At 46.8% G+C, this 25,508-nt stretch overlaps 1 protein-coding gene across 6 annotated transcripts in view; it reads right to left on the bottom strand.

Annotated features, from left to right (window-relative positions):
- Window positions 1-25,508, bottom strand: part of TENM2 (teneurin transmembrane protein 2) — a 4,009,156-nt gene that overhangs the window by 1,233,788 nt on the left and 2,749,860 nt on the right. For all 6 annotated transcript variants that reach the window (XM_075344552.1, XM_075344547.1, XM_075344548.1 and 3 more), the window contains one exon: window positions 10,225-10,371. In XM_075344552.1, coding sequence (XP_075200667.1) covers window positions 10,225-10,371 — 147 coding nt within the window. The remainder of the gene's footprint in view (window positions 1-10,224; window positions 10,372-25,508) is intronic.

The raw sequence follows: 25,508 nt of genomic DNA, 5'->3' as shown, positions 1-25,508 counted from the left end.
GGCTTCTGCGGAGGCTGGTAACCAATGTAAATATCGGGTAACCAAGAAGCCCTGTCCTTGGTTACCCGATATTTACCTTTGTTACCAGCCTTCGCCGCTCTCACTGCCAGCGCCGGCTCCTGCTCTATGCACATGTAACTGCAGGACACATCGGGTTAATTAACCCGATGTGTGCTGTAGATAGGAGAGCAAGGAGCCAGCGCTAAGCGGTGTGCGCTGCTCCCTGCTCTGTGCACATTTAGCTGCAGCACACATCGGCTAATTAACCCGATGTGTGCTGTAACTAGGAGAGCAAGGAGCCAGCGCTAAGCGGTGTGTGCTGCTCCTTGCTCTGTGCACATTTAGCTGCAGCACACATCGGGTAATTAACCCGATGTGTGCAAGCGCAGCATCTTCCACGCGGCGCTGGGGGCTGGTCACTGGTTGCTGGTGAGCTCACCAGCAACTCGTGTAGCGACGCTCCAGCGATCCCTGCCAGGTAAGGTTGCTGGTGGGATCGCTGGAGCGTCGCTAGTGTGACATCTCACCAGCAACCTCCTAGCAACTTACCAGCGATCCCTATCGTTGTTGGGATCGCTAATAAGTTGCTTAGTGTGACTGGACCTTTAAGGTCCAGTCACACTAAGCAACTTACCAGCGATCCCAACAACGATAGGGATCGCTGGTAAGTTGCTAGGAGGTTGCTGGTGAGCTGTCACACTGCGACGCTCCAGCGATCCCACCAGCAACCTGACCTGGCCGGGATCGCTGGAGCGTGGCTACACGAGTTGCTGGTGAGCTCACCAGCAGCCAGTGTCCAGCCACACGTGCAGAGAGCAGGGAGCAGCGCACACTGAGCGCTGGCTCCCTGCTCTCCTAGTTACAGCACACATCGGGTTAATTAACCCGATGTGTCCTGCAGCTACATGTGCACAGAGCAGGAGCCGGCACTGACAGTGAGAGCGGCTGAGGCTGGTATCAAAGGTAAATATCGGGTAACCAAGGACAGGGCTTCTTGGTTACCCGATGTTTACATTGGTTACCAGCCTCTGCAGAAGCCGGCTCCTGCTGCCTGCACATTTAGTTGTTGCTGTCTTGCTGTCACACACAGCGATCTGTGCTTCACAGCAGGACAGCAACAACTAAAAAATGGCCCAGGACATTCAGCAACAACCAACGACCTCACAGCAGGGGCCAGGTTGTTGCTGGATGTCACACACAGCAACATCGCTAGCAACGTCACAAAAGTTGTTCGTTAGCAGCGATGTTGCTAGCGATGTTGCTTAGTGTGACGGGGCCTTTAGTGTGACTGGACCTTTACACATGTGATTTATTTATTCAATCTCCTGGTGTCATACTGTATGAGCTTTGTTGTGTAAACAGCTTTTGTGTAGCTGAATTCCTTATCTCTCCCATGCTGTGTTGTGCTGCTGTTTTTTAATTACTGTTTTGCACCTTGCATTTTAATTATTTCAAATAAAATTTACATTTTATTTTCAGCTATTTACTTTGGTTCTTCATTAGTGTTTTTAATTGATAGATAGCGAGAATAGATAGAAAAAATATAAAGAATGGATAAAACATATAGAATAGATAGAAAGAACATATAGAATAAATAATAAGAAAGAACAGAACAGATAGAAAGAAATAATAGAATAGCTCAATAGAGGGATAGCTAGCTTGACCAGCTGTTTTTTTAAATTTTATTTTCGTAAAAAATGATGTGGGGTCCACCCATATTTCATATCCAACACAGAAACAGCAGTAGCTGCAGGCTGCAACCTTCAGTTTCCTGCTATACCTTGGCTGGCTATGAAAAATTGAGGGGATCCCACACTTTTTTTTAATTTATTTGATTTACTCTAAAAACAAAATTATGTAGGGCCCCCCCCCATTTTTCTAAAAGCAGCCAAGGTGCAGCAGACAACTGGGGGCTGAAATTAGTAGGGTGGGAAGAGCCATGGTTATTTGGCCCTTTCTAGCCTAACGATAGCAGCCCGCAGACGCCCCAGAAGCGGCACATCCATCAGATGCACCAATTCCGGTGCTGGGCCCAGCTCTCACTGTTGCCCTGGTGTGGTGGCATTCAAGGTAATAAGGAAATAATAGTAGCTCATAGCTGCCGCTGAGATCTAGATTTGTCATGGCAGGCGTCTATGAGACACCCCTTCATCACTAATCTGTAAGTCAAAGTAAATAAACACAAACACCCCAAAAATCCTTTATTTGAAATAAAAGACAAAAAGCACTCTTTTTCACCACTTTAAAACCCCCAAAACACCCCTGCAGGTCCAAAGTAATCAACACAAGGTCCCACAATGCTTTCAGCTCTGCTACATATGATGCTCACAGTGAGCACCATGGAACAAGACTGTCCGCTGTGAGCTCCATGCAGCAACCGAAGTGAGTCACGCTATCAGTGGTGACATCACTCAAGTTAGCCGCAACCACAGCTGGAGTTCATCACCTGTGACAGCAAATCGCTAGAGTGACTTAAGTGAGCTGCACGATCAGCTGTGACATCACTCAGGTTCGTTGCAGCCACACTGTGTCATAATGAACTCGTGTGAACCCCTGATGTCACAGCTGTGTGCCTCACTCACCAAGGGTATTGCGGCAGTGACAAATTGGGTTCATTCTGAACTCGGATAAACCCTTGATGTCATAGCTGTGCCACACTACCATGGTTGTCGCGGCAGTGAAGATCGTGTGGATCACTTCAGTCACTCAGATGATTTGCTGCCACAGCTGGAGTCCTTCACCTGTGACCACAAATCAGGCCATGACTGAAGTGAGCCACAGGTGGAGGACTCACCTCAGTGAGTCACCTTACAGCGGGCAGTTATGCTCTATAGTCTTTTGCTGTGATTGTCCGATGGAAGCGTTGTGGGATCTCGTGTGAATTATGTCAGACCTGGAGGGGTGTTTTGTGGGTTAATAAAGTGATGAAAGAAGGTGCTTTTGTGTCTTTTATTTCATATAAAGGAATTTTGGGTTTTTTGGGTTTATTTACTTTCACTTACAGATCAGTGATGGGGTGTCTGATAGACACTTGCCATCAGTAATCTAAGACTTAATGTCAGCTATGGGCTGCTATTAACTCATAATTACCCTGATTGCCACCACAACAGAGCAATCAGGAAGAGTCTGGTAAAGTGCCGGGTCTTTCCCATCTAATGAATGCGGCAATATCGGGTGGCAGCAGGCTAATAATTTTAGGCTGGGGCAGCCTAATAACCATAGGCCTCCACAGTCTGCAAATACCAGCCCCCAGCTGTATGGCTTTATCTTGGCTGGATATCAAAAAAGAGGGGATCTCAAGCCGTTTTTTTTAAATTATTAATTTTTTTTCTGTATAATATGTGATTGGTTGCAGTCAGACAGCTGTCATTCAGCGTGGGGGCGCGTCTGATTGCAACCAATCACAGCCACCAGTGAGCGGGGGAAGCAGTGAATATGTATTAGCCTAATGAGTGGCCAGGAGGAAGAAAGAAAGGCCACGGGAGAGGTGTGACAACTGCCCCGGTGATCGCTGAGTATGGAGCACTTGCTCCTATCACTTTGTACCGGATTCTGGTCCATATGGATTTTATATAGAGACCAGCATCTCGCCAGATACCAGGGATAAATCCCCCACCGACCACTAGTTAGTGGGGGATTGATCTGCCAGTCCTCTGAAACGCATGGACAAAACACAGAAAAGAAGAGACATGCTGCTTCTTTTTTCTGCACTCGAAACTGCAGGCAAAAAACAAACAACATGCGCACAGCCTTTCTGAATTCTCATAGACTTTGCTGAGGAAGGATAATACATGCAGTTTAGTGCAAAAAAACTGCACCCAAAACTGCACCAAAAATGGCGCAAAAACTGCAATGTGCGCACAAGGCCATAAAATGCTAAAAAAAAAAAATCATATCACAAAACTGGTATCAATGAAAACTACATTTTATCCTTCAATATATGAGCCCTCAGCTCACTGATGGAAAAATGTGGAACTTATTATTGCTCTCAGAATATGATTTTTTTCCCAAATAATGCAATTAGTAATAAAACATAAATAAAACTGTATAAATCGTGTGGACTCACAGAATAAAGTTAACATTTTATTCGTGTAGCAGATGAAAAGCATTTAATTGAAAATACAAACAAAGAACTGCACAGTTAATAAAACTTAAGGCCCCGTCACACTAAGCAACATCGCTAGCAACATCGCTGCTAACGAACAACTTTTGTGACGTTGCTAGCGATGTTGCTGTGTGTGACATCCAGCAACAACCTGGCCCCTGCTGTGAGGTCGTTGGTTGTTGCTGAATGTCATGGGCCATTTTTTAGTTGTTGCTGTCCTGCTGTGAAGCACAGATCGCTGTGTGTGACAGCGAGACAGCAACAACTAAATGTGCAGGCAGCAGGAGCCGGCTTCTGCAGAGGCTGGTAACCAATGTAAACATCGGGTAACCAAGAAGCCCTGTCCTTGGTTACCCGATATTTACCTTCGATACCAGCCTCCTCCGCTCTCACTGTCAGTGCCGGCTCCTGCTCTGTGCACATGTAGCTGCAGGACACATCGGGTTAATTAACCCGATGTGTGCTGTAACTAGGAGAGCAAGGAGCCAGCACTAAGCATTGTGCGCTGCTCCCTGCTCTGTGCACATGTAGCTGCAGCACACATCGGGTTAATTAACCCGATGTGTGCTGTAACTAGGAGAGCAAGGAGCCAGCGCTAAGCGGTGTGCGCTGCTCCCTGCTCTGTGCACATTTAGCTGCAGTACACATCGGGTAATTAACCCGATGTGTGCTGTAGCTAGGAGAGCAAGGAGCCAGCGCTCAGTGTGCGCTGCTCCCTGCTCTCTGCACGTGTAGCTCCGTGCGGTGGTAACCAAGGTAAATATCGGGTTGGTTACCGATATTTACCTTAGTTACCAAGCGCAGCATCTTCCACGCGGCGCTGGGGGCTTGTCACTGGTTGCTGGTGAGCTCACCAGCAACTCGTGTAGCCACGCTCCAGCGATCCCTGCCAGGTCAGGTTGCTGGTGGGATCGCTGGAGCGTCGCAGTGTGACATCTCACCAGCAACCTCCTAGCAACTTACCAGCGATCCCTATCGTTGTTGGGATTGCTGGTAAGTTGCTTAGTGTGACGGTACCTTTAGGGGTACTTCTCACATAGCGAAATCGCTAACGAGATCGCTGCTGAGTCACGGTTTTTGTGACGCACCAGTGACCTCATCAGCGATCTCGCTGTGTGTGACACTAAGGGGTACTTTACACGTTGCGACATCGCATCCGAAATATCGTCGTGGTCACGTCGTTAGTGACGCACATCCGGCGCCGGTAACGACATCGCAACGTGTAAACCCTAGATGCGCCGATAAACGATCGCAAAAGCGTCGACAATCGGTGATCTGTGTAGCGTTGGTCATTTTCATAATGTCGGGTCGACCGCAGGTACGATGTTGTTTGTCGCTTCTGCAGCACCACACATCGCTGTGTGTAAACCCGCAGGAACGACAAACATCTCCTTACCTGCGTCCCGACGGCAATGCGGAAGGGAGAAGGTGGGCGGGATGTTATGTCCCGCTCATCTCCGTCCCTCCGCTTCTATTGGCCGGCCGATTAGTGACGTTGCAGTGACGTCGCTGTGATGCCGAACGCACCTCCCCCTTGAAGGAGGGATTATTCGGCAGTCACAGCGACGTCGCTGCACAGGTATGTGCGTGTGACGCTGCCATAGCGATAATATTCGCTACTGTGACGCTCTGGACCCCAGGGGTCACAGAATAACACCACATACACACACCCCCTCCCCTGGTCAGGAACACCAGACAAACAAAACCCTTGTTGACTCCCTCCAGGGTCTGATGTTCACACCAGGTGGGGCGGAGCCAGGCGGTTAGCCCCGCCCACCGAGGAGTTCACAGGCCTGGAGGCGGGAAAAGTAGTCAGTTTAGTTTTGGAGTTGAAGTGGAGAGGTGGTAGTGAGAGGAGAAAGTCTGTGTGTGTCTGGGTTGGAGCCCAGGTGCAATCAGCAAGGTCGGCAGACGGTGGTGGCCGTCTGCAGGAGTTGGTGGAGGTCAGCGGAACCGTAGGACCGGGGTCGGGCGGTGGCCCGCCGGTACCGAACCGGGGAGCAGATTGAAGCCAAGCACCAAGGCAGGGTACTCAGACCCTGACTAGGCTCAGAAGCCGCCATAAAGGTCAAATTCTCTGATTGCAGTTTGGACCTCAGGGGTTCATTCCCAACCAAGTCCCGTCAGAAGGCAACAGCCCAACCCGTCCGGATAAGAGCCACCGCCAACGGCCAGAGATCCAATGGCCAGCGCCTGCGGGCAAAATGGGCTCTCCCGACATGTACAAGCCGAGGAGCTGACTACCCGTGGGAAGCCATAGGAGTCAAACACTTACACATAGGTGCAGGGAAAGACAGCCACCATCAACCCGTCCGGGGAGAGTGAAGTCACCGCAGCCGACTGCGGGCCCCGTCCATCCAGCCGTTTGGTTTACCAGAGACTCTGTTCTTGTCTACCTGAGTGAGTACACCAGTGCCATCTGGCACCGCGCTGCACCGCAACGTCGCACCCGCGTCCACGCTGCCTCCCCGCATCGGCACCTGCACCTATCCCTCCTCCCTACACCCCAACCGGGGCCCCGGGACCAACAGCCCCTACCCACGGAGGGGTCAACACCTTAGCTGCTCTCCGCCATCGCTCCCGGGATCCCCCGTCACCAGCAGCAGTGGTGCCCACTATCACCACAACCCGTGGGTGGCGTCACAACCGACATCCCACCACAAACCTTCCCCCCTCTTCACTCGTGGGCGAGGAGGCACTTCTCGAGCCCCCGGGTCCGGCCCCATACTCGAGCTACCGAGACCCGAGCGCCAGCGATTCCCAGGCGAGCGGCGTTCCCAACCCCTCAGCCCGCGACACTACCACAGCAAGCACCACATATTGTATGTGCGACAGGGGAGGGTACTATCGCGCTCGGCATCACTAGCCGATGCTAGCGATGTTGCAATGTGCAAAGTACCCCTAAGCAGCGAACTGGCCCCTGCTGTGAAATCGCTGATCGTTACACACAGTGCTGGTTCATTTTTTGCCCGTTGCTCTCCCGCTGTTAAGCACACATCACTGTGTTTGACAGCGAGAGAGCAACGATCTGAATGTGCACGGAGGTGAGAGCCGGGGTCTGGAAGCTGCAGACGCTGGTAACCAAGGTACACATATCGGGTACCCAAGGAAAGCGCTTTGCTTGGTTACCCGATATTTACCTTCGTTACTAGCGTCCGCCGCTCTCAGGCTGCCAGTGCTGGCTCCCTGCACACGTAGCCAGAGTACACATCGGATAACTAATTTATTTGCTTAGTAACCCGATGTGTACCCTGACTACGAGTGCAGGGAGCCAGCGTTAAGAGGTGTGCGCTGGTAACCAGGGTAAATATCGGGTAACCAAGCAAAGCATTTTGCTTAGTTACCCGATATTTATCTTGGTTACCAAGTGCAGCATCCTTTCCACGAGTTGCTGGTGGCTGGTCACTGGTCGCTGGTGAGATCTGCCTGATTGACAGCTCACCAGCGACCATGTAGCGACGCACCAGCGATCCTGACCAGGTCATGTCGTGGTCGGAATCACTGGTACGTCGTTTAGTGAGACCGTCCCCTTAGGTAAAAAAAATGCTATGTACCCACAAATGGTGCTTCTGTTAACTCCTCCCACACAAAGAAACTATCGTTTAGTGAGACCGTCCCCTTAGGTAAAAAAAATGCTATGTACCCACAAATGGTGCTTCTGTTAACTCCTCCCACACAAAGAAACCAATACAGGAACAAAAAAAACCCCATGATTCCTAGCATACGATAATGAAATAATTGGTTTGGTCATTAGGGCCAAATTAGCCATTGTCCTTAAAGGGAATCTGTCAGAAGGATTTTGCAATGGAAGTTGAAGACAGCATGCCCCAAAGGTTAAAAAATAAAAAAACAACTGTGTGCCAGCTATTGTTTACCTAAACAAAAGGGTTTATTACCCTGTGATTAGCATTAGAGGACTACAAAGTTGTGTGCACTGTTGTCCTGCATGCCCCCTGCTGTGATTAACTTCTCCCAGCTTAGCTAAACTCAATTATTTGATAACTTCAGAAAAGCTGCTTCCAGCAATCTAAAGGCCCAGTCACACACAACGACTTACCAGCGATCCCGAAAACGATGCGACCTGATAGGGATCGCTGGTAAGTCGCTGGGAGGTCACTGGTGAGATGTCACACAGTCAGACCTTACCAACGATGCAGGAACGATACAGGTCGCAGTAGCGACCTGTATAACGATCTCAGCAGTCATTGTGTCCCTGTCACACAGTATCAAACACAGAGATGTGTCCTGCCCAGCAGGACATCGCCTTTGAAGAAAATGGCCTGGACCATTCTGCAACGACTAGAGATCTCACAGCAAGGGCCTGATCGCTGGTAGGTGTCACACATAACAAGATCGCTAACGGGATCGCTACTGCGTCACAGAAACCGTGACTCAGCTGCGATCTCGCTAGCGATCTCGTTATGTGTGACGGTACCTTAAGTTAAACATGGTTAGTTTCAAAATCTCTTTATCTACTTTATGTTGCTCTCAGATGACGTAGTAAAAAAAATGCTAACAGATTCATTTTAAGGGGTTAGCTATATGATTGACTAGAAACAGGACTTCTTAAATGGAATAACATTTACATGTGCAATTTCAAAGAAAGTGAATACAAATAAAAGCCAGAAAATGTCTTGGCATTCACTCTGCCTCTTGGTTTGATAAATAATTTTCCCAAGAGCATTCAGATAATTTAACACATTGATAACAATCTATTGTGAGTCTTCCTAATCTCCCATCATCTAAAGTTCTCATCTAAGCTCATAAACAAGAGAGAATTTAGCAGATTTTGTTTTATTCCTGAGCACAATCTGTTGATTCATAGTGCATGGGGGAGCAATTTTAGCTTCAAATGGCAGCGCATAAGATGGATTAGTTCAAGCCGAATTTTGTAAAAAAAAATATTTGTTTATCAATAGCACATTGGCATCCAAAGCAGATGGTCTGTCTGATCTTTTCTGCCTCTAACATAAAAAAGTCAAGCCCTGTATCTAATGCTGCATGGAAAATTCTGAGTAAGTTAACTGTAAAGCCGTTATACTTCTAATTACACAGACCTGCACGAATACATTTTTCTGAAAAGTTAGAGATGATTTTTATATACTTTCAATTGCTGTACTCAGTAAAAATATATAAAAAAGATTCTATCCCTTTGTTTTCACAAATGTTGATTCCATAGGCCCAATGAGAGATTTCACAGCTCGAATTAAAAGGATTTAGTCAGGGACTTGGACCTTCATAAATATTTTGCAAAACTGTTACGCTGTACACTAACGGAAAAGAACCTGTTAGCTCCATGTACCTGTTTGTCATGGTTTAGGAGCAGAGAAAAGGAATTCCTTCCATATTTTTCTCAAGATGGTGTATTAGTGTATTACAGTGATGTTTCTGGGCTGATGGAAACCTTTTACATTGAGTAGAATGTGAGCAAGTGGAGACTCTTTATTGCTTTATAGATTCACCCCAAAAAAAGTCTGGGAGCTGTGCTACTGCACAATGGCAGCAAGTATTCTTCAATGTCTTTAGGGCATATTGGGCACTTGAGGGAAAGATGTGAGAATTTAGACTTTATTCTGAAGAAACAACTGCTAGGATCAAGAATAGTTAATATGTGGTGATCTGAAAGCTTCTCTTTGCTTCTTTGGCAGCAAGGAGGATACACGTACCCATGCCTTTTGCAATAGAGAAAATATACTTTTAAAGCTGTCAGGGACCAAAACTGTACAGGAGAGTAGCCAATACGGCCAGATTCTCCTCACCCTATATACATTCGCAAGGAGAATACCGTCACTGAAGAGGAACATGAGGGGAAAAGCCACCTACATTTGTATTCGCACTGACTAGAATGACCATATACGCCTGGGAACATAACAGGAGGCTATTTCTGAAAAAGAAGTATGAATGTATTAAACATGCAATACTGTTAGAAATTAATATACTATACTAGTAGAGATTTGACTGGTGGTACAATTTTGATGACTGTGATATATTTACCAAACTTTTTTGAATATCTGTATTTTTGGAAATGTAGCAGATTTTTGACAGTAAATCACGCTCATCTAAAGTGAACATATAACCTTCTGTTCTTTAGGGATTTTAAATGGAAGACTTTTGCTCACCTCCCTCATTATCCTTGTTATCAGCACAAGAAGTTTCCATGGCAACATTGCATCCAGACCCTCTCCAGCCGGTTTGGCAGATACACTGCCAGCTGTTCTGACCAAGTGTGCATCTCCCATTGCCATTGCACAGATCAGGGCAACCATCTGGTTGAAGAAAGGAAGAAGATAAGTATAAAAGATAGCGATCGAGACTAGATGACTGTGGTCTGCATAGATGATAAAATGAATCCATGCCTGAAAATTGATCTTCCATCAGGCACAGCTATGCTTGGTTGGATGCATCTTAAATCAACATTAGGCAGCCATATCAAGTATGTACTGTATACTTTATAAATCCAATATATTTCACAATTGCCTGTATTAAAAACTCCAGTGCAAGCACAAGCCCTAAGTCATTCAGTAAAATAAAACTCAGTAGGAAATAAACAATGTTCAATTCTGGTTTAATAGCAACATGTAATTGAACTAAACACAAAAGCTGAAAACTATATTTATTCAAGTAAAGAAAAAGCTATACTCTTCAATTGCTAGAAATAAGTAAAATAGCTGTTACTAAGGGTACTGTAGTTTTCATGATGTCTACGAAAAGTTCTAGCTGAATATGATAAATAGATATTCACATAGTCGACAGATAAGATAAATTACAGAAAGTGGATTGATAGAATAGATAATGAATAAATACAGTAGAAAAATACTATAGAGTGGCTAAAGACAGCGGATAAATACAATAAATACAGTAATTAAATACCATAGATAGAGGATAAATACAGTAGAGAACATATACTGTATTTTTCGGTTTATAAGACGCATGCCAAATTCAGAGCAAAAAAAGGTGAAAAAAATGGGATCCGTTTTATAATCCGGTGGTGTCTTACCGGAGGGGTTAGCAGCGGTGGTGGAGCAGAGTCACAAGAGACAGGGGCGGTGGGTGTTTCAGAAACTGTAGGCTGTGCTTGGGCTGCAGCAGAGGCTGGGTCTCCGGCGGAGGCTGGAGCTCGGGCAGCTGTGCTGGTGCTGAGGCAGCTGTGCTGGGGCAGCTTAAAAAAAATGGCACCCGCAGTCAGCGCAGATTGAGCTCTCAGCTCAATGGCAAGCCGAAATCTCATCTGCACAAGCACCACCTCCAGGCGCCATGTTCCTGAAGTCCGCTGCTGGGAGATCAATGGGCAAAAGGCAGCGCGAGCGCAGATGAGACTTGAGCTGAGAGCTCCATTTGCGCACATGCAGATGCTGGGCGGCATTATTTGAAGTCCTCACCGCCCTCCCCCAGCATCAGTCCAGCCACTGGAGACTCTACACAGCCGCCCCAGCACCAGCTGCCGCAGACCACGCACAGCCACCGGAGACCCAGCACAGCTGCTGGAGATACCGCATAGCCTCTGTAGATCCCACACAGCCTCCGCAGATCCGACATTGACTCCGCAGACCCCGGACAGCCACCATAGCCACTGCACAGCCACTGCAGCATACCCCAAGCCTCTTGCAACCCCTCTCCATCACCATGGTAATTTACATTCAGATTATAAGACGCACCCCTCACTTTCCTCCCAAATTTAATAGAGTGGATAGATAGAGAAAAAAATATAGTAGCTATATACAACAGATAGATATATAGAGTAGATTGATACAATAAAGTGGATAGATGCAATAGAGAGAATATTGAATGTGAGTGGAGAATAGAAAGATATAGAGTGGATAGAAACAGCTAAATACAATAGTGGATAGACAAATTAGATAGATACAGCAGATAGATAAAATAAAGTGGAAAACATATTAAATAAATATAAAAGAGAGGATAGATACAATAGGGTAGAGATACAGTAGATCGATAAAATAGAGTGGACAGATACAATAGTGGACAGATACAATAGATAAATACAATAGATAGGTGCCAAACCACAGCACCACGGACCACATCTACACCCTGCACAGTCTCATTCAGAGCCACATCCACAATACAAAGCATGGGAAGATATACGCCTGCTTTGTAGACTTTAAAAAGGCCTTTGACTCAGTGTGCGCACTCGGGCTTGTTCTTGAAATTGCTGGAGAGCGGAATAGAAGGAAAGACCTACGATGTCATCAAAAGCTCCTACACTGAGAACCTCTGCAGAGTGAGTGTGAACGGTAGAAGAACGGCCTATTTCCAGCAGAGCCGAGGAGTCAGACAGGGCTGCAGCCTAAGTCCAACGCTCTTCGATATCTACATCAATGAGCTGGCTACTGCTCTGGAATCTTCACCTGTTCCAGGTCTCACACTCCATGATGCCCAGGTGAAATTCTTGCTCTATGCAGATGACTTAGGCGGGCTTTGCACACTACGACATCGCAGGTGCGATGTCGGTGGGGTCAAATTGAAAGACGCACATCCGGCATCGCATGCGACATCATAGTGTGTAAAGCCTAGATGATACGATTAACGAGCGCAAAAGCGTCGTAATCGTATCATTGGTCAGCGTCGGCGTAATCCATAATTACGCTGCCGCGACGGTCCGATGTTGTTCCTCGCTCCTGTGGCAGCACACATCGCTGTGTGTGAAGTCACAGGAGCGAGGAACATCTCCTACCGGCGTCACCGCGGCTTCCGTAGGATATGCGGAAGGAAGGAGGTGGGCGGGATGTTTACATCCTGCTCATCTCCGCCCCTCCGCCGCTATTGGCCGCCTGCCGTGTGATGTCGCTATGACGCCGCACGACCCGCCCCCTTAGGAAGGAGGCGAGTCGTGGGCCAGAGCGTCGGTCGCAGGGCAGGTGAGTGCATGTGAAGCTGGCGTAGCGATAATTTTCGCTACGCCAGCTATCACACGATATCGTACCTGCGACGGGGGCGGTGACTATCGCGCGCGACATCGCAGCATCGGCTTGCGATGTCGCAACGTGCAAAGCCCGCCTTACTGCTGCTGTCACCAACCGAGAAAGGCCTCCAAGACAACCTTCAAATCTTGGAGAAATTCAGCTTCACATGGGCACTACCGATCAACCTAAAGAAAACCAACATCATGATGTTCCAGAAGAGAAAAAGGAGATTTGACCAGCATCCTCCATTTGTCCTTGACCACTGAGGAAGGATTTTCCGGTCGTGATGGTTACTATACCCCTTAAAACTTAACCTAAAAATAATACACCGACTGCATGCGACTTGGTTAAACAAATTGGCCACAGCAGCCTTTATTACCTATTATTAACATACTACCACAAAGGGGGCGCCGTCCAACGGGCGACCCCAAACACACAATAATAGGTAACACATAATAATAAACGGTACCTGAAACCCTATGTAGGCCCGGTCCAGAAACCCTTTCCTACACCAATATCCCTGGCCGCAACACTCCGACCCAGAGATGAGGTATTAATCACCCCACGGATTAATACCCCCCAAACTTTGCAGAACCCCGTGCCTGCAATTTCCCGGAACCCAGAGACACCATACCAAGACAGTGCCTCTCGGTCCAGCTACAAATCCCTTCCAACCGCTTCTGGACCAGACCTACCCCCGCTGCTGCGACAAAACATACATCCCTTTTATAATAAATCCTTGTTGTCTTTTTTTTTTTTTTTTTTTTGTTTTTGAACATAGTTAAACAAACTCACAAACACAAAAAGGGAGGGTGGGCGGGAATCTGTCGCCGTCCGGAGTCCAAAAGGGGAGGTAAGACCCTCCCTCATCGCTTTTATACTCCCCCCCTCCCCTACAGGGATCCTTTCTCCACCAATCCCCTATACCTTCCCATAATGCCCCTCATTATAACTTTATTAACCCCTCACTCCCTCCCTTCCCTCTGGTCATGTCGCCCCTCCCCCCTATGGGGTCCATGGCTTTCTAAACAACTGCACTCTAAGGCTATGTGCGCACGTTGCATAATTACATGCAGTTACGCTGCGCTTTGTAGCGCAGCGTAACTGCATGCGTCCTGCATCCCCAGCATAATCTATGGAGATTATGCAGGGGCCGTGCGCACGTGGCGTATTAGAGCGCAGCGCTTCGGCTGCTGCCCGGAGCGCGCGTTCTAAGAAGTGACATGTCACTTCTTTCATGCGCTTTGCCTGCAGGTCGCGCTCTGTCTATGGGAGGAGCTGCAGGCAGAGCGCATGGAATCGGCTTTTTTTTTTCCCACTACGGACATTTTCTGCAGCGATTTGAAGTGCACGTGTGCTCTTCAGATCGCTGCAGAAATTTCTGCAGTGACTGTACGCAACGTGCGCACATAGCCTTACAGGAACAGACAAATACACCTACTTGGGCCTGGAAATTCAGCCAGTCAAATCCAGTCAAAGAGCTTCAAACAAGTCATAGAGACCCTGAAAAACAAGGCCTCCAAGACCTTCTATGCCATCCGAAGGAAACTCTATCATCTGAAGCCTCCAGTGAGGGTCTGGCTAAAAATCTTCGATTCCATCATCGCCCCAATCCTCCTGTATGGCACGGAAGTCTGGGGCCCTCACACTTACCCAGATTGGTCAAGGTGGGATTCCAGCCCAACAGAAATATTCCACCTGGAATTCTGTAAGCACCTTCTCCAGGTCCATCGAAGCACCTCCAACAGTGCCTGTCGAGCCGAGCTGGGCTGATTCCCTCTACACCTAGCAGCTTGAAGAGGTCACTATCATTTCAGGCTCATCTACAGAGTAGCAATCCAGGCTCCCATCACCACAAAGCTCTGATATATATACATGGGCCAGATGAACCAGGACCCCTGGCACAGCTCTCCCAAACCCAAGTGGACAAAATGACCAATCACAGCAGCCTGACAAAAAACAGAATCAGGAAGATGGTAGACGAGGGCCAGGAGAGGTATGTCAAATACTGGAGGACCGACATCAACACCTCAAAGAAACTGACCACGTACCAGAGTCTACAGAGAGACTTCAGACTGGCCCCATATCTGGAAAAACTCCCAGACCCCAGAGACCGCAGAACCCTGAGCCGATATAGACTCAGCTCCCACAGTTTAGCTATTTAATCCAGCCAACACAAGCAGAGCTACAAGCCCAGGGAGGACAGACTGTGCTAACACTGTGACCCAGAGGCCCTGGAGGATGAAACCCACTTCCTGCTATACTGCACCAAGTACTCAGCAGTGAAAGACACTCACTTCAGGAGACTCTCCCATCTCTTCCCGGATTTCAGCTCTATGAAGGAGGAAGAGAAAACATATATCCTGCTGGAAGAAGAAAAGAACGCAGTGGAGATAGCAGCGCGGTATGTGAGCGACTGTCATAGGCTTTGAGAAAGAGAACTATGATAAGCCATGGACTTCCATAGCCATCAATCCCAGATGAGGCCCCACAGTCCCCACCATGGATGTGCCCTTTCCACCCTTACTACAGTCCCCACCCTGGATATGCCCCATCATGAGCCATGGACTTCCATAGCCCCCACCCTAGAAGTGCCCCCACAGTCCCCACACTGGATGTGCCCCATCCATCCTTCCTACAGTCCCCACCCACCATCCCGACAGTCCCAGTCCCTAATGTACACTTGCTTTGGCAAAACTAATTTGTATTTGGTCCTGCCAATAAAGCTTATTTGATTTGATTTGATAAGGGATAGATAGAATAGAAAGAGAATAAATACAGCAGATAAATACAAAAGAGTAGGTAAATACAGAATACAGATACAGTAGATAAAAGATAGATATAATAAATATAATAGTCAATAGATACAGTAGAGTGGACAGATACAGTAGGCACGATAGAGTGGATAGATATAGTAGATTGAAAAAATAGAGTGGGTAGATACAACAGATTGATAAAATAGATAATGGATAGATACAGTAGATGGATACTGTACAATAGAAATTGGATATATGCAGTAGATAAAATACATACATTACATAAAATAGATAGTGGATAGATAGAGTTGACAGGTACAGTAGATAAATACAATATAATGGATAGATACAGTAGATAGAAACAAAAGAGTGGACAGATGTAGATAGATACAATAAATAGTGGATAGATACAGTAAATAGATACAATAGAGTGGACAGATACATTTGATAGATACAATACTGTGGACAGTTAAAGTAGATAGATACAATAGAATGGATAGATATAGTAGATAGGTGGGCGGCACGGTGGCTCAGTGGTTAGCACTGCAGCCTTGTAGTGCTGAGGTCCTGGGTTCTAGTCCCACTAAGGACAACATCTGCAAGGAGTTTGTATGTTCTCCCCATGTTTGCGTGTGTTTCCTCCAGGTACTCCAGTTTCCTCCTACACTCCAAAAACTTACTGATAGGAAATTTAGATTGTGAGCCCCAATGGGGACAGTGTTGCCAATTTATGTAAAGTGCTGTGGAATTAATAGCGCTATATGAATGAATAAATATTATTATTATATTATACAGTGGCATGCAAAGGTTTGGGCAACCCTGGTCAAAATTACTGTTATTTGACAATAACAGTAGTTTTTTGACAGAGTCTAACTGGGGACTATTTGGCAGGAGTTTTGAAATGTTTGTATTTCAGAGTTATTAGTTTTATGTTAAGTAAATGGGTTTTTTTTGCACCTGATTATGCGTAGTCTCTTTTATTACATCCCTATGAAGGTCACTGATCACTTTTAGAGCACTGAAATTGCAAACATTAGATATTATAGGTATTTTTTTAGCCTGCGCCTGACAGTCACATTGTATGTGAACTCGTTAGAACCGATATTGTATGTGAGGGAGGGTTAATGGACACAGAGTAGATATGCACCTGCATTATTCATTGATACTAGCAGATGCTGACCCTTATTTTTGGTTCTGCTTTAGTTTCTTGTAGTTAACCTGTGCACCATATCAACTCAGCTTAGAACCGGCAGTTGTCAAGTATGGTTACTAGAGTTGAGCACGGTTCGCGGTTCGAGGTTCTCCAGTTCGCGGCTCGAGTGATTTTGGGGGCTGTTCTAGATAGAACTAGAACTCGAGCTTTTTGCTAAAGCTCGATAGTTCTAGATACGTTCGAGAACGGTTCTAGCAGCAAAAAGCAGGGCTTTTTACAGCTACAGTGTGCAGGAGCCATCGCTGGCAGCCTGCCAGAAGTTGGTAACCAAGATAAACATCGGGTATCCAAGCAAAGCGCTTTGGTTAGTAACCCGATGTTTATCCTAGTAAGGTGCAGGAAGCCCACACTTCCCCGCTCAGCTCGCTCCACCCCCTCCTGCACACGGCATGTACACATACATACACACACACACGTCCCCAGCCATGCAGTCCACGACACTGACGTCCTCCTTGCACTCTGCACACATGGTCCCGCTCGGCTTACCTGCGGTGATGAAGTCCCGACCTCAGCGCTGTCACTGTCCTCCATGGCCACCGCTTGTCACATCACCTTCTCTCACTTCCGACCCGAGACTGACTAGCGGTGACATCACGGGCCTCTCGCGATACTTGGCTGTGAAGGCGGCGGTCATTGAACTCAGTGACAGGTGCTGTCGGCAGTGCAGGAGATCAGCGCAGGTAATGTACCTCGCTGACAGCAGCACTTGTCATGCCCTGTAGTGACCTGGGCTGACCCATTGATGTTAGCTCAGGTCACTGCACTGCTCTCCCAGCCAATGGGGAACATCCTGCTCTTCATTGACTGGGACAGTGTGGATCGTCATGGCAACCCCTTGGATTACACCAGACCTGGATTTGTTTTTCTTTCTAATAAATTGGTTAAAGAGGGAATGTTTTGGGGAGTGTTTTTTCAAATAAAAATGTGTTTGTCGTCTATTTTTTTTTATTACTGACTGGGTTGGTGATGTCGGGTATCTGATAGACGCCTGACCTCACCAACCCCAGGGCTTGATGCCAGGTGACATTACACATCTGGTATTAACCCCATATATTACCCCGGGGATGCGGGCGCGGGATGAGCTGGGGCGAAGCACCAGGATTGGCACATCTAATGGATGCGCCACTTCTGGGGCGGCTGCGGCCTGCTATTTTTAGGCTGGGGAGAGTCCAATAACCATGGACCTCCCTAGTCTGAGAATATCAGACCCCAGCTGTCTGCTTTACCTTGGCTGGTGATCCAATTTTGGGGGGACCCCTACGTGTTTTTTTTTTTAATTATTTATTTAATTTAAAATAACAGCGTGGGGTGCCCTCAGTTTTGGATTAACAGCCAAGGTGAGGTTGCCAGCTGTGGTCTGCAGGCTGCAGCCGTCTGCTTTACCCTAGCTGGCTACGAAAATAGGGGGAACCCTACATCATTTTTTTTTTCATTTTTTTGGCTAAATACAAAGCTAAGCACCCCTTAGTGCAACATGAAAGGCACCAAAGGGTGCAAAATTACAAAATGCAGGAGAGTGGGACATTATGTGTCTTTCTGCCATTATAATGACAGAAAAGACTGATATGAAGTGCACAAGCACAAGAAAATCACCAGAGCGCTCTACGCTGTGAAAAGCAGTAGAAAATGGCACTGGAGTGAACATGTGACCGCCTCATGTAGGATGAAGCTATGGATCCTGGGTAAATTTATGCATTTACCCTCCTTCAGTTTTTTTGCAGTACACAAAAAAAACGGAAGGCACACGGATGACAAACAAATGACATACGGACCGTCTACGGAACGGAAACGGATGCCACACAGATGCACCCGTGAAAAAAAACGGACTGTTTTTTGCAGACCGCAAAAATGGATCGGTCGTGTTAATGTAGCCTTATTCTGATCTGACGTTTATAAACAGCAGGCAGAAATAAGTGAATAACGCCCCCCCGCGTCAGAAAATCTCCGGGGTTTCAGGGCTAGCTGAGACCCTGGAGATCATGATTCAGGACAGTTTTTCCGGTCCCCGCTCACGTGATCACAGGTATACACCGTACACCGATGATCACGTTACAGTAAATGACAGCGCCGGTAAAAAAATTTTTATCTCCCATCTGGCATGAACAAACATGATAAATCTCCTCCCCGGTTCCCTCCGGTCCCCCGGTGTCGCCGAAGTGCCCTCCCTGATGCCCTCCCAGAAAGCCAAGATGGCCGCGCGCACAGCAGCGCGCCGGCCGCATTCACCCTACTCATCTGATTTCTGTCGCATGTGCCATGACACATGCGACAGAAAACTCCTCCCCAGGCCCTGCCAAGTCACCCCCTATAACCCCACCGGTGTTCCCCGGTGTCCCACGGTACCTGTGCAGCGTTGATCCCCCCACGGCCCTCTCCTTCACAATAGACGCTGCCGCATGCACAGAGCGACTGTCAGCTCAGCTTCCTGTGTTCAGACACAGTGAGTGGTGGTTATGCATCTGTAAGCTAAATGGGTGGCACGGTGGCTCAGAGGTTAGCACTGCAGTCTTGCAGCGCTGAGGTCCTGGGTTCAATTCTCACCAAGGACACCATCTGCAAGGAGTTTGTATGTTCTTCCTGTGTTTGCGTGGGTTTCCTCCGGGTACTCCGGTTTCCTCCCACACTCCAAAGACATACAGCGCTATGGAATTAGTAACGCTATATAAATGAATAAATTATTATTATTACTGCAATGCCCTGCTCATGAGGTAAGGAACATAATTGATCAGGAGAGCTATATACTATATTTCCAAATGGAGGGATTTGCTTTTATAGTTTGCCTGCTGAACGACTACCAAACATGAGAGTCTGTTGTACGCCACAAGAAAACACATCTAAATAGCGAGCTCTGTTGTTAAGTATTCATTCAGCTGGATAACTGGACTTAAAGGGGTATTCCATCTCCAAGATCCTATCCCCAATATACAGTTAGGTCCAGAAATATTTGGACAGTGACACAATTTTCGCGAGTTGGGCTCTGCATGCCACCACATTGGATTTGAAATGAAACCTCTACAACAGAATTCAAGTGCAGATTGTAACGTTTAATTTGAAGGTTTGAACAAAAATATCTGATAGAAATTGTAGGAATTGTACACATTTCTTTACAAACACTCCACATTTTAGGAGGTCAAAAGTAATTGGACAAATAAACCAAACCCAAACAAAATATTTTTATTTTCAATATTTTGTTGCGAATCCTTTGGAGGCAATCACTGCCTTAAGTCTGGAACCCATGGACATCACCAAACGCTGGGTTTCCTCCTTCTTAATGCTTTGCCAGGCCTTTACAGCCGCAGCCTTCAGGTGTTGCTTGTTTGTGGGTCTTTCCGTCTTAAGTCTGGATTTGAGCAAATGAAATGCATGCTCAACTGGGTTAAGATCTGGTGATTGACTTGGCCATTGCAGAATGTTCCACTTTTTTGCACTCATGAACTCCTGGGTAGCTTTGGCTGTATGCTTGGGGTCATTGTCCATCTGTACTATGAAGCGCCGTCCGATCAACTTTGCGGCATTTGGCTGAATCTGGGCTGAAACTATATCCCGGTACACTTCAGAATTCATCCAGCTACTCTTGTCTGCTGTTATGTCATCAATAAACACAAGTGACCCAGTGCCATTGAAAGCCATGCATGCCCATGCCATCACGTTGCCTCCACCATGTTTTACAGAGGATGTGGTGTGCCTTGGATCATGTGCCGTTCCCTTTCTTCTCCAAACTTTTTTCTTCCCATCATTCTGGTACAGGTTGATCTTGGTCTCATCTGTCCATAGAATACTTTTCCAGAACTGAGCTGGCTTCATGAGGTGTTTTTCAGCAAATTTAACTCTGGCCTGTCTATTTTTGGAACCCTTTGTATTTACTTTCATGGAGTCTTCTCTTTACTGTTGACTTAGAGACAGATACACCTACTTCACTGAGAGTGTTCTGGACTTCAGTTGATGTTGTGAACGGGTTCTTCTTCACCAAAGAAAGTATGCGGCGATCATCCACCACTGTTGTCATCCGTGGACGCCCAGGCCTTTTTGAGTTCCCAAGCTCACCAGTCAATTCCTTTTTTCTCAGAATGTACCCGACTGTTGATTTTGCTACTCCAAGCATGTCTGCTATCTCTCTGATGGATTTTTTCTTTTTTTTCAGCCTCAAGATGTTCTGCTTCACCTCAATTGAGAGTTCCTTAGACCGCATGTTGTCTGGTCACAGCAACAGCTTCCAAATGCAAAACCACACACCTGTAATCAACCCCAGACCTTTTAACTACTTCATTGATTACAGGTTAACGAGGGAGACGCTTCAGAGTTAATTGCAGCCCTTACAGTCCCTTGTCCAATTACTTTTGGTCCCTTGAAAAAGAGGAGGCTATGCATTACAGAGCTATGATTCCTAAACCCTTTCTCCGATTTGGATGTGAAAACTCTCATATTGCAGCTGGGAGTGTGCACTTTCAGCCCATATTATATATATAATTGTATTTCTGAACATGTTTTTGTAAACAGCTAAAATAACAAAACTTGTGTCACTGTCCAAATATTTCTGGACCTAACTGTATAGTAGGTGGAATAGCAATAATATCAGCAAATACCAATATTTGGAAATGTAGAATAGTTCTCCTGATTAGGCATGCCCTTACCTATTCTGGGAGATTTAGAGTGCCGAGGTTACTCACTAATTTTATCTATTATTACCTCTGAGCACCTATATACCAGTGAGCAGAGCTTCCTCTACAGTAGTTCTCCTGATTAGGCATGCCCTTACCTCATGAGCAGGGCATTGCAGCTTTGGTAGCAACCATTACGACATGGACTCTGTTGCTGTGGACCCGGGGAGAGTGAGTGCAGATTCATTGCACCCACACTCCTCACATGAAGGGTCCGCACTCCTAGAAAATGGGGGATACGTTCCCTGAGTGTCTCCCCCCATATTCTAGACGGTCCAGAGTCGTCGTGGGACCCCTTTATTTTTTTTCTTACAATAAATTGGTGAAAGAGGAAATGTTTTGGGGACTGTTTTTTCAAATAAATTTCTTTTGTCGATTTTTTTTGTTAGTACTGACAGTTTATGATGTTGGGTATCTAATAGACGCCATGACATCACAAACTGCTGGGCTTGATCTCAGGTGACTCTACAGCTAGTATCAACCCGATTTATTACCCTGTTTGCCACTGCACCAGGGCAGGGGATGAGCTGGGGTGAAGCGCCAGGATTGGCGCATCTAGTGGATCTGGGGTGCCTGCGGCCTGCTATTTTTAGGCTGTGAAGGCCCAATAACTATGGACCTTCCCAAGGTGAGAATACCAGACCACAGCTGTCCGCTTTACCTTGGCTGGGGATCCAATTTGGCGGGGAACCTACTTTTATTGTGTAATTATTAATATTTATAAAATAATTATAAAAAAAGAGCCTGGGGGGACCTCCACATTGGATCCCCAACCACGGTAAAGCTGCCAGCTGTGGTTTTCAGGCTACAGCCGTCTGCTTTACCCTAGCTGGCTATCAAAAAATGGGGGGACCCAACGTCATTTTTTTTTTTAACTATTTTTTAAATAGAAAAAATTAATGGGCTTCCCTGTATTTTGATTGCCAACCAAGGTAACGGCAGGCAGATGGGGGTGGCAACCCATAGCTGTCTGCTTTATCTGCGCTGAGAATCAAAAATACCGCGGAGCGCTATGTCATTTTTTTTAAAGATTTATTTTTACAGCACTGTGATTTCCAGCAATCAAAATACAGGGAAGCCCATTTTGTTTTTAGTTATTTAAATAAATAATTAAAAAAAATATATATGGGCTCCCGCTGCATTTTTTGTATTGCTAGCTAAGGGTAATCCAAGCAGCTACTGGCTGCTAACCCCCACTGCTTGGTGTTACCTTCACTGGCAATGGAAAATCCAGGGAAGCATTTTTTATTTTTTTTGCCAAAAAACTACAAAAAAAGGACGTGAGCTTCGCCATATTTTTGTATGCTAGCCAGGTATAGCAGGCAGGTGCTGGAAGAGTTGGATACAGCGCCAGAAGATGGCGCTTCTATGAAAGTGCCATTTTCTGAGGCGGCTGCAGACTGCAATTCGCAGCAGTGGGGCCCAGAAAGCTCAGGCCAACCTGTGCTGCGGATTCCAATCCCCAGCTGCCTAGTTGTACCTGGCTGGACACAAAAATGGGGCGAAGCCTACGTCATTTGTTTTCTAATTATTTCATGAAATTCATGAAATAATAAAAAAAGGACTTTCCTTTATTTTTGGTTCCCAGCCGGGTACAAATAGGCAACTGGGGGTTGGGGGCAGCCGTAACTGCCTGCTGTACCTGGCTAGCATACAAAAATATGGCGAAGCCCACATCATTTTTTCAGGGGGCAAAAAACTTCTGCATACAGTCCTGGATGGAGTATGCTGAGCCTTGTAGTTCTGCAGCTGCTGTCTGTCTGTATGGAGAAGAGCAGACAGCAGCTGCAGAACTACAAGGCTCAGCATACTCCATCCAGGACTGTATGCAGAAGTTTTTTGCCCACCAAAAAAATGACGTGGGCTTCGGCCATATTTTTGCATGCTAGCCAGGTACAGCAGGCAGCCACGGGCTGCCTCCAACCCCCAGTTGCCTATTTGTACCCGGCTGGGAACCAAAAATATAGGGAAGCCCGTTTTTTTTAATTATTTCACTTCTTTCATGAAATAATTAAAAAACAAATGACGTGGGCTTCGCCCCATTTTTGTATCCAGCCGGGTACAACTAGGCAGCTGGGGATTGGAATCCGCAGCACAGGTTAGCCCGATGTTTCTGGGCGCCTCTGCTGTGAATTGCAGACCGCAGCCGCCCCTGAAAATGGCGCTTTCATAGAAGCGCCATCATCTGGCGCTGTATCCAACTCTTCCAACAGCCCTGAAGCCGGGTGGCTTGTTGGGTAATAATGAGTTAATACTAGCTTTATTTTACTAGCTAGTATTAAGCCAGAGATTCTTAATGTCAGGCATGTTTAACCCGGCCATTAAGAATCTCCAATAAAGGGTTAAAAAAAAGACACCACACAGAGAAAAAATACTTTAATAGAAATAAATACACAGACACATTAGAGACTCCATCTTAATTACCAGCTGTCAGCCCTCCACGATCCATGGTCTTCTGTCTTTCTCGTTCAACAAATGCAGCTCTGCTCCATCACTGCTGCATGGGGGAAGACGCTGCTGCTCCCCGTGCAGCCTTCACTCCGTGAAGGCTGCACGGGAAGCAGCGTGCAGCCTTCACTCCGTGAGTGATCAGTGCTGCTGGCTGTCAGCGGTAACGCTGACAGACGCGTTACCATAGCAATGGTGCTCCCGGAGCCGCGGTTAGCGGTGACGTCACCGCTAACTGCGTTGCTATAGCAACGGTGATCTCCGTTAATGACCGGCTGTGTCAGCCAGTCCCTAACGGAACGGGGAGTCGACCGTGTGCTAGAGCATGTCGCCGGTACACGGCGATACACAAATGTGCACCGTGTACCGGAGAGATGCACTCGCAGGTCCTACATGACGCGTCATAGTCATGTGACCAGTCTGTAGCCAATGAGATAATAGCCACGTGACTGGTCACATGGCTATTTTGATGTCACGATAGGTCCTGCATCACTGCTGGCAGTGCTGGTCACCGGGAGGATTCAGCGATCATCGGATGGAATAGCGGCAGGAGACAGAGTGCAGGAGGGATCGCGGGGACCGGTAAGTGTTATGGCAATGTTTATTAACTGTTTGTGTACATTTATCATGCATTTTTATGTGTTTGTGATTGCCTCCCATTATATCCTATAGGTTCGAGTTTGGTTTGTCGAACGTTCGACGAACCGAACTCGAACGAGACCTCCGTTCGGCGCCCCGAACTCGAGCCGAACCACGGCCAGTTCGCTCATCTCTAATGGTTACAATAACTAGGAATAGGAATTGTTCTAATTGTGGTCACCTTGGTACACTAGAATGACTTTTACCCTTTTAGATTAAAAAAAGTCAACTAAGTATCCTATATTTTTTGGGGTTTTGTTTTTTTACATTTTTTTATATTTATTTCCTTATTGTAGTATTTCTATGTAATGTTTTTTGTTCTAGGTTATATTTGTCAGTTATCATTGCGCTTTTGTGTGTCTTCTCTTGGAGTGTGCTCTGTGAGGAAGGTGTTGTAGGGATGAATGGGCCTATACAATATTAGATTGATAAAGAGCTGCTGGTAGGATAATGAAGAGGAAATTCTAGAGTGAATCAGCCTTTGTTATGAAGCTGTATTGGTCCATGCCTTCCTGTCATGAGAAAATCTGAATTCCTGATGTGCCGCCCCCGTGCCAGCAGCCAGCTGCTCGGATCCGGATCTGCAGTGTGGCTTGAGGGATTCTACCGGACCCGGGGATCGCGCGGACACTTCAAATAAAAGGGGACGTATTTGTACGGGATGTGCTGTAAACTGTCTGTGACGCCACCCACGGTGTGTGGTGAGTTGTGGCACCACCGCTGCTGTTGTGGGGCACCCGGGGGCGATGGGATGGCAGCTGGATGTTGACC

This window comes from Anomaloglossus baeobatrachus, chromosome 4, assembly GCF_048569485.1.
Source record: "Anomaloglossus baeobatrachus isolate aAnoBae1 chromosome 4, aAnoBae1.hap1, whole genome shotgun sequence".
NCBI classification, from domain to species: domain Eukaryota; kingdom Metazoa; phylum Chordata; class Amphibia; order Anura; family Aromobatidae; genus Anomaloglossus; species Anomaloglossus baeobatrachus.
The sequence above is the reverse complement of the archived record's forward strand: the minus strand, read 5'-3'. Positions and strand labels throughout refer to the sequence as shown.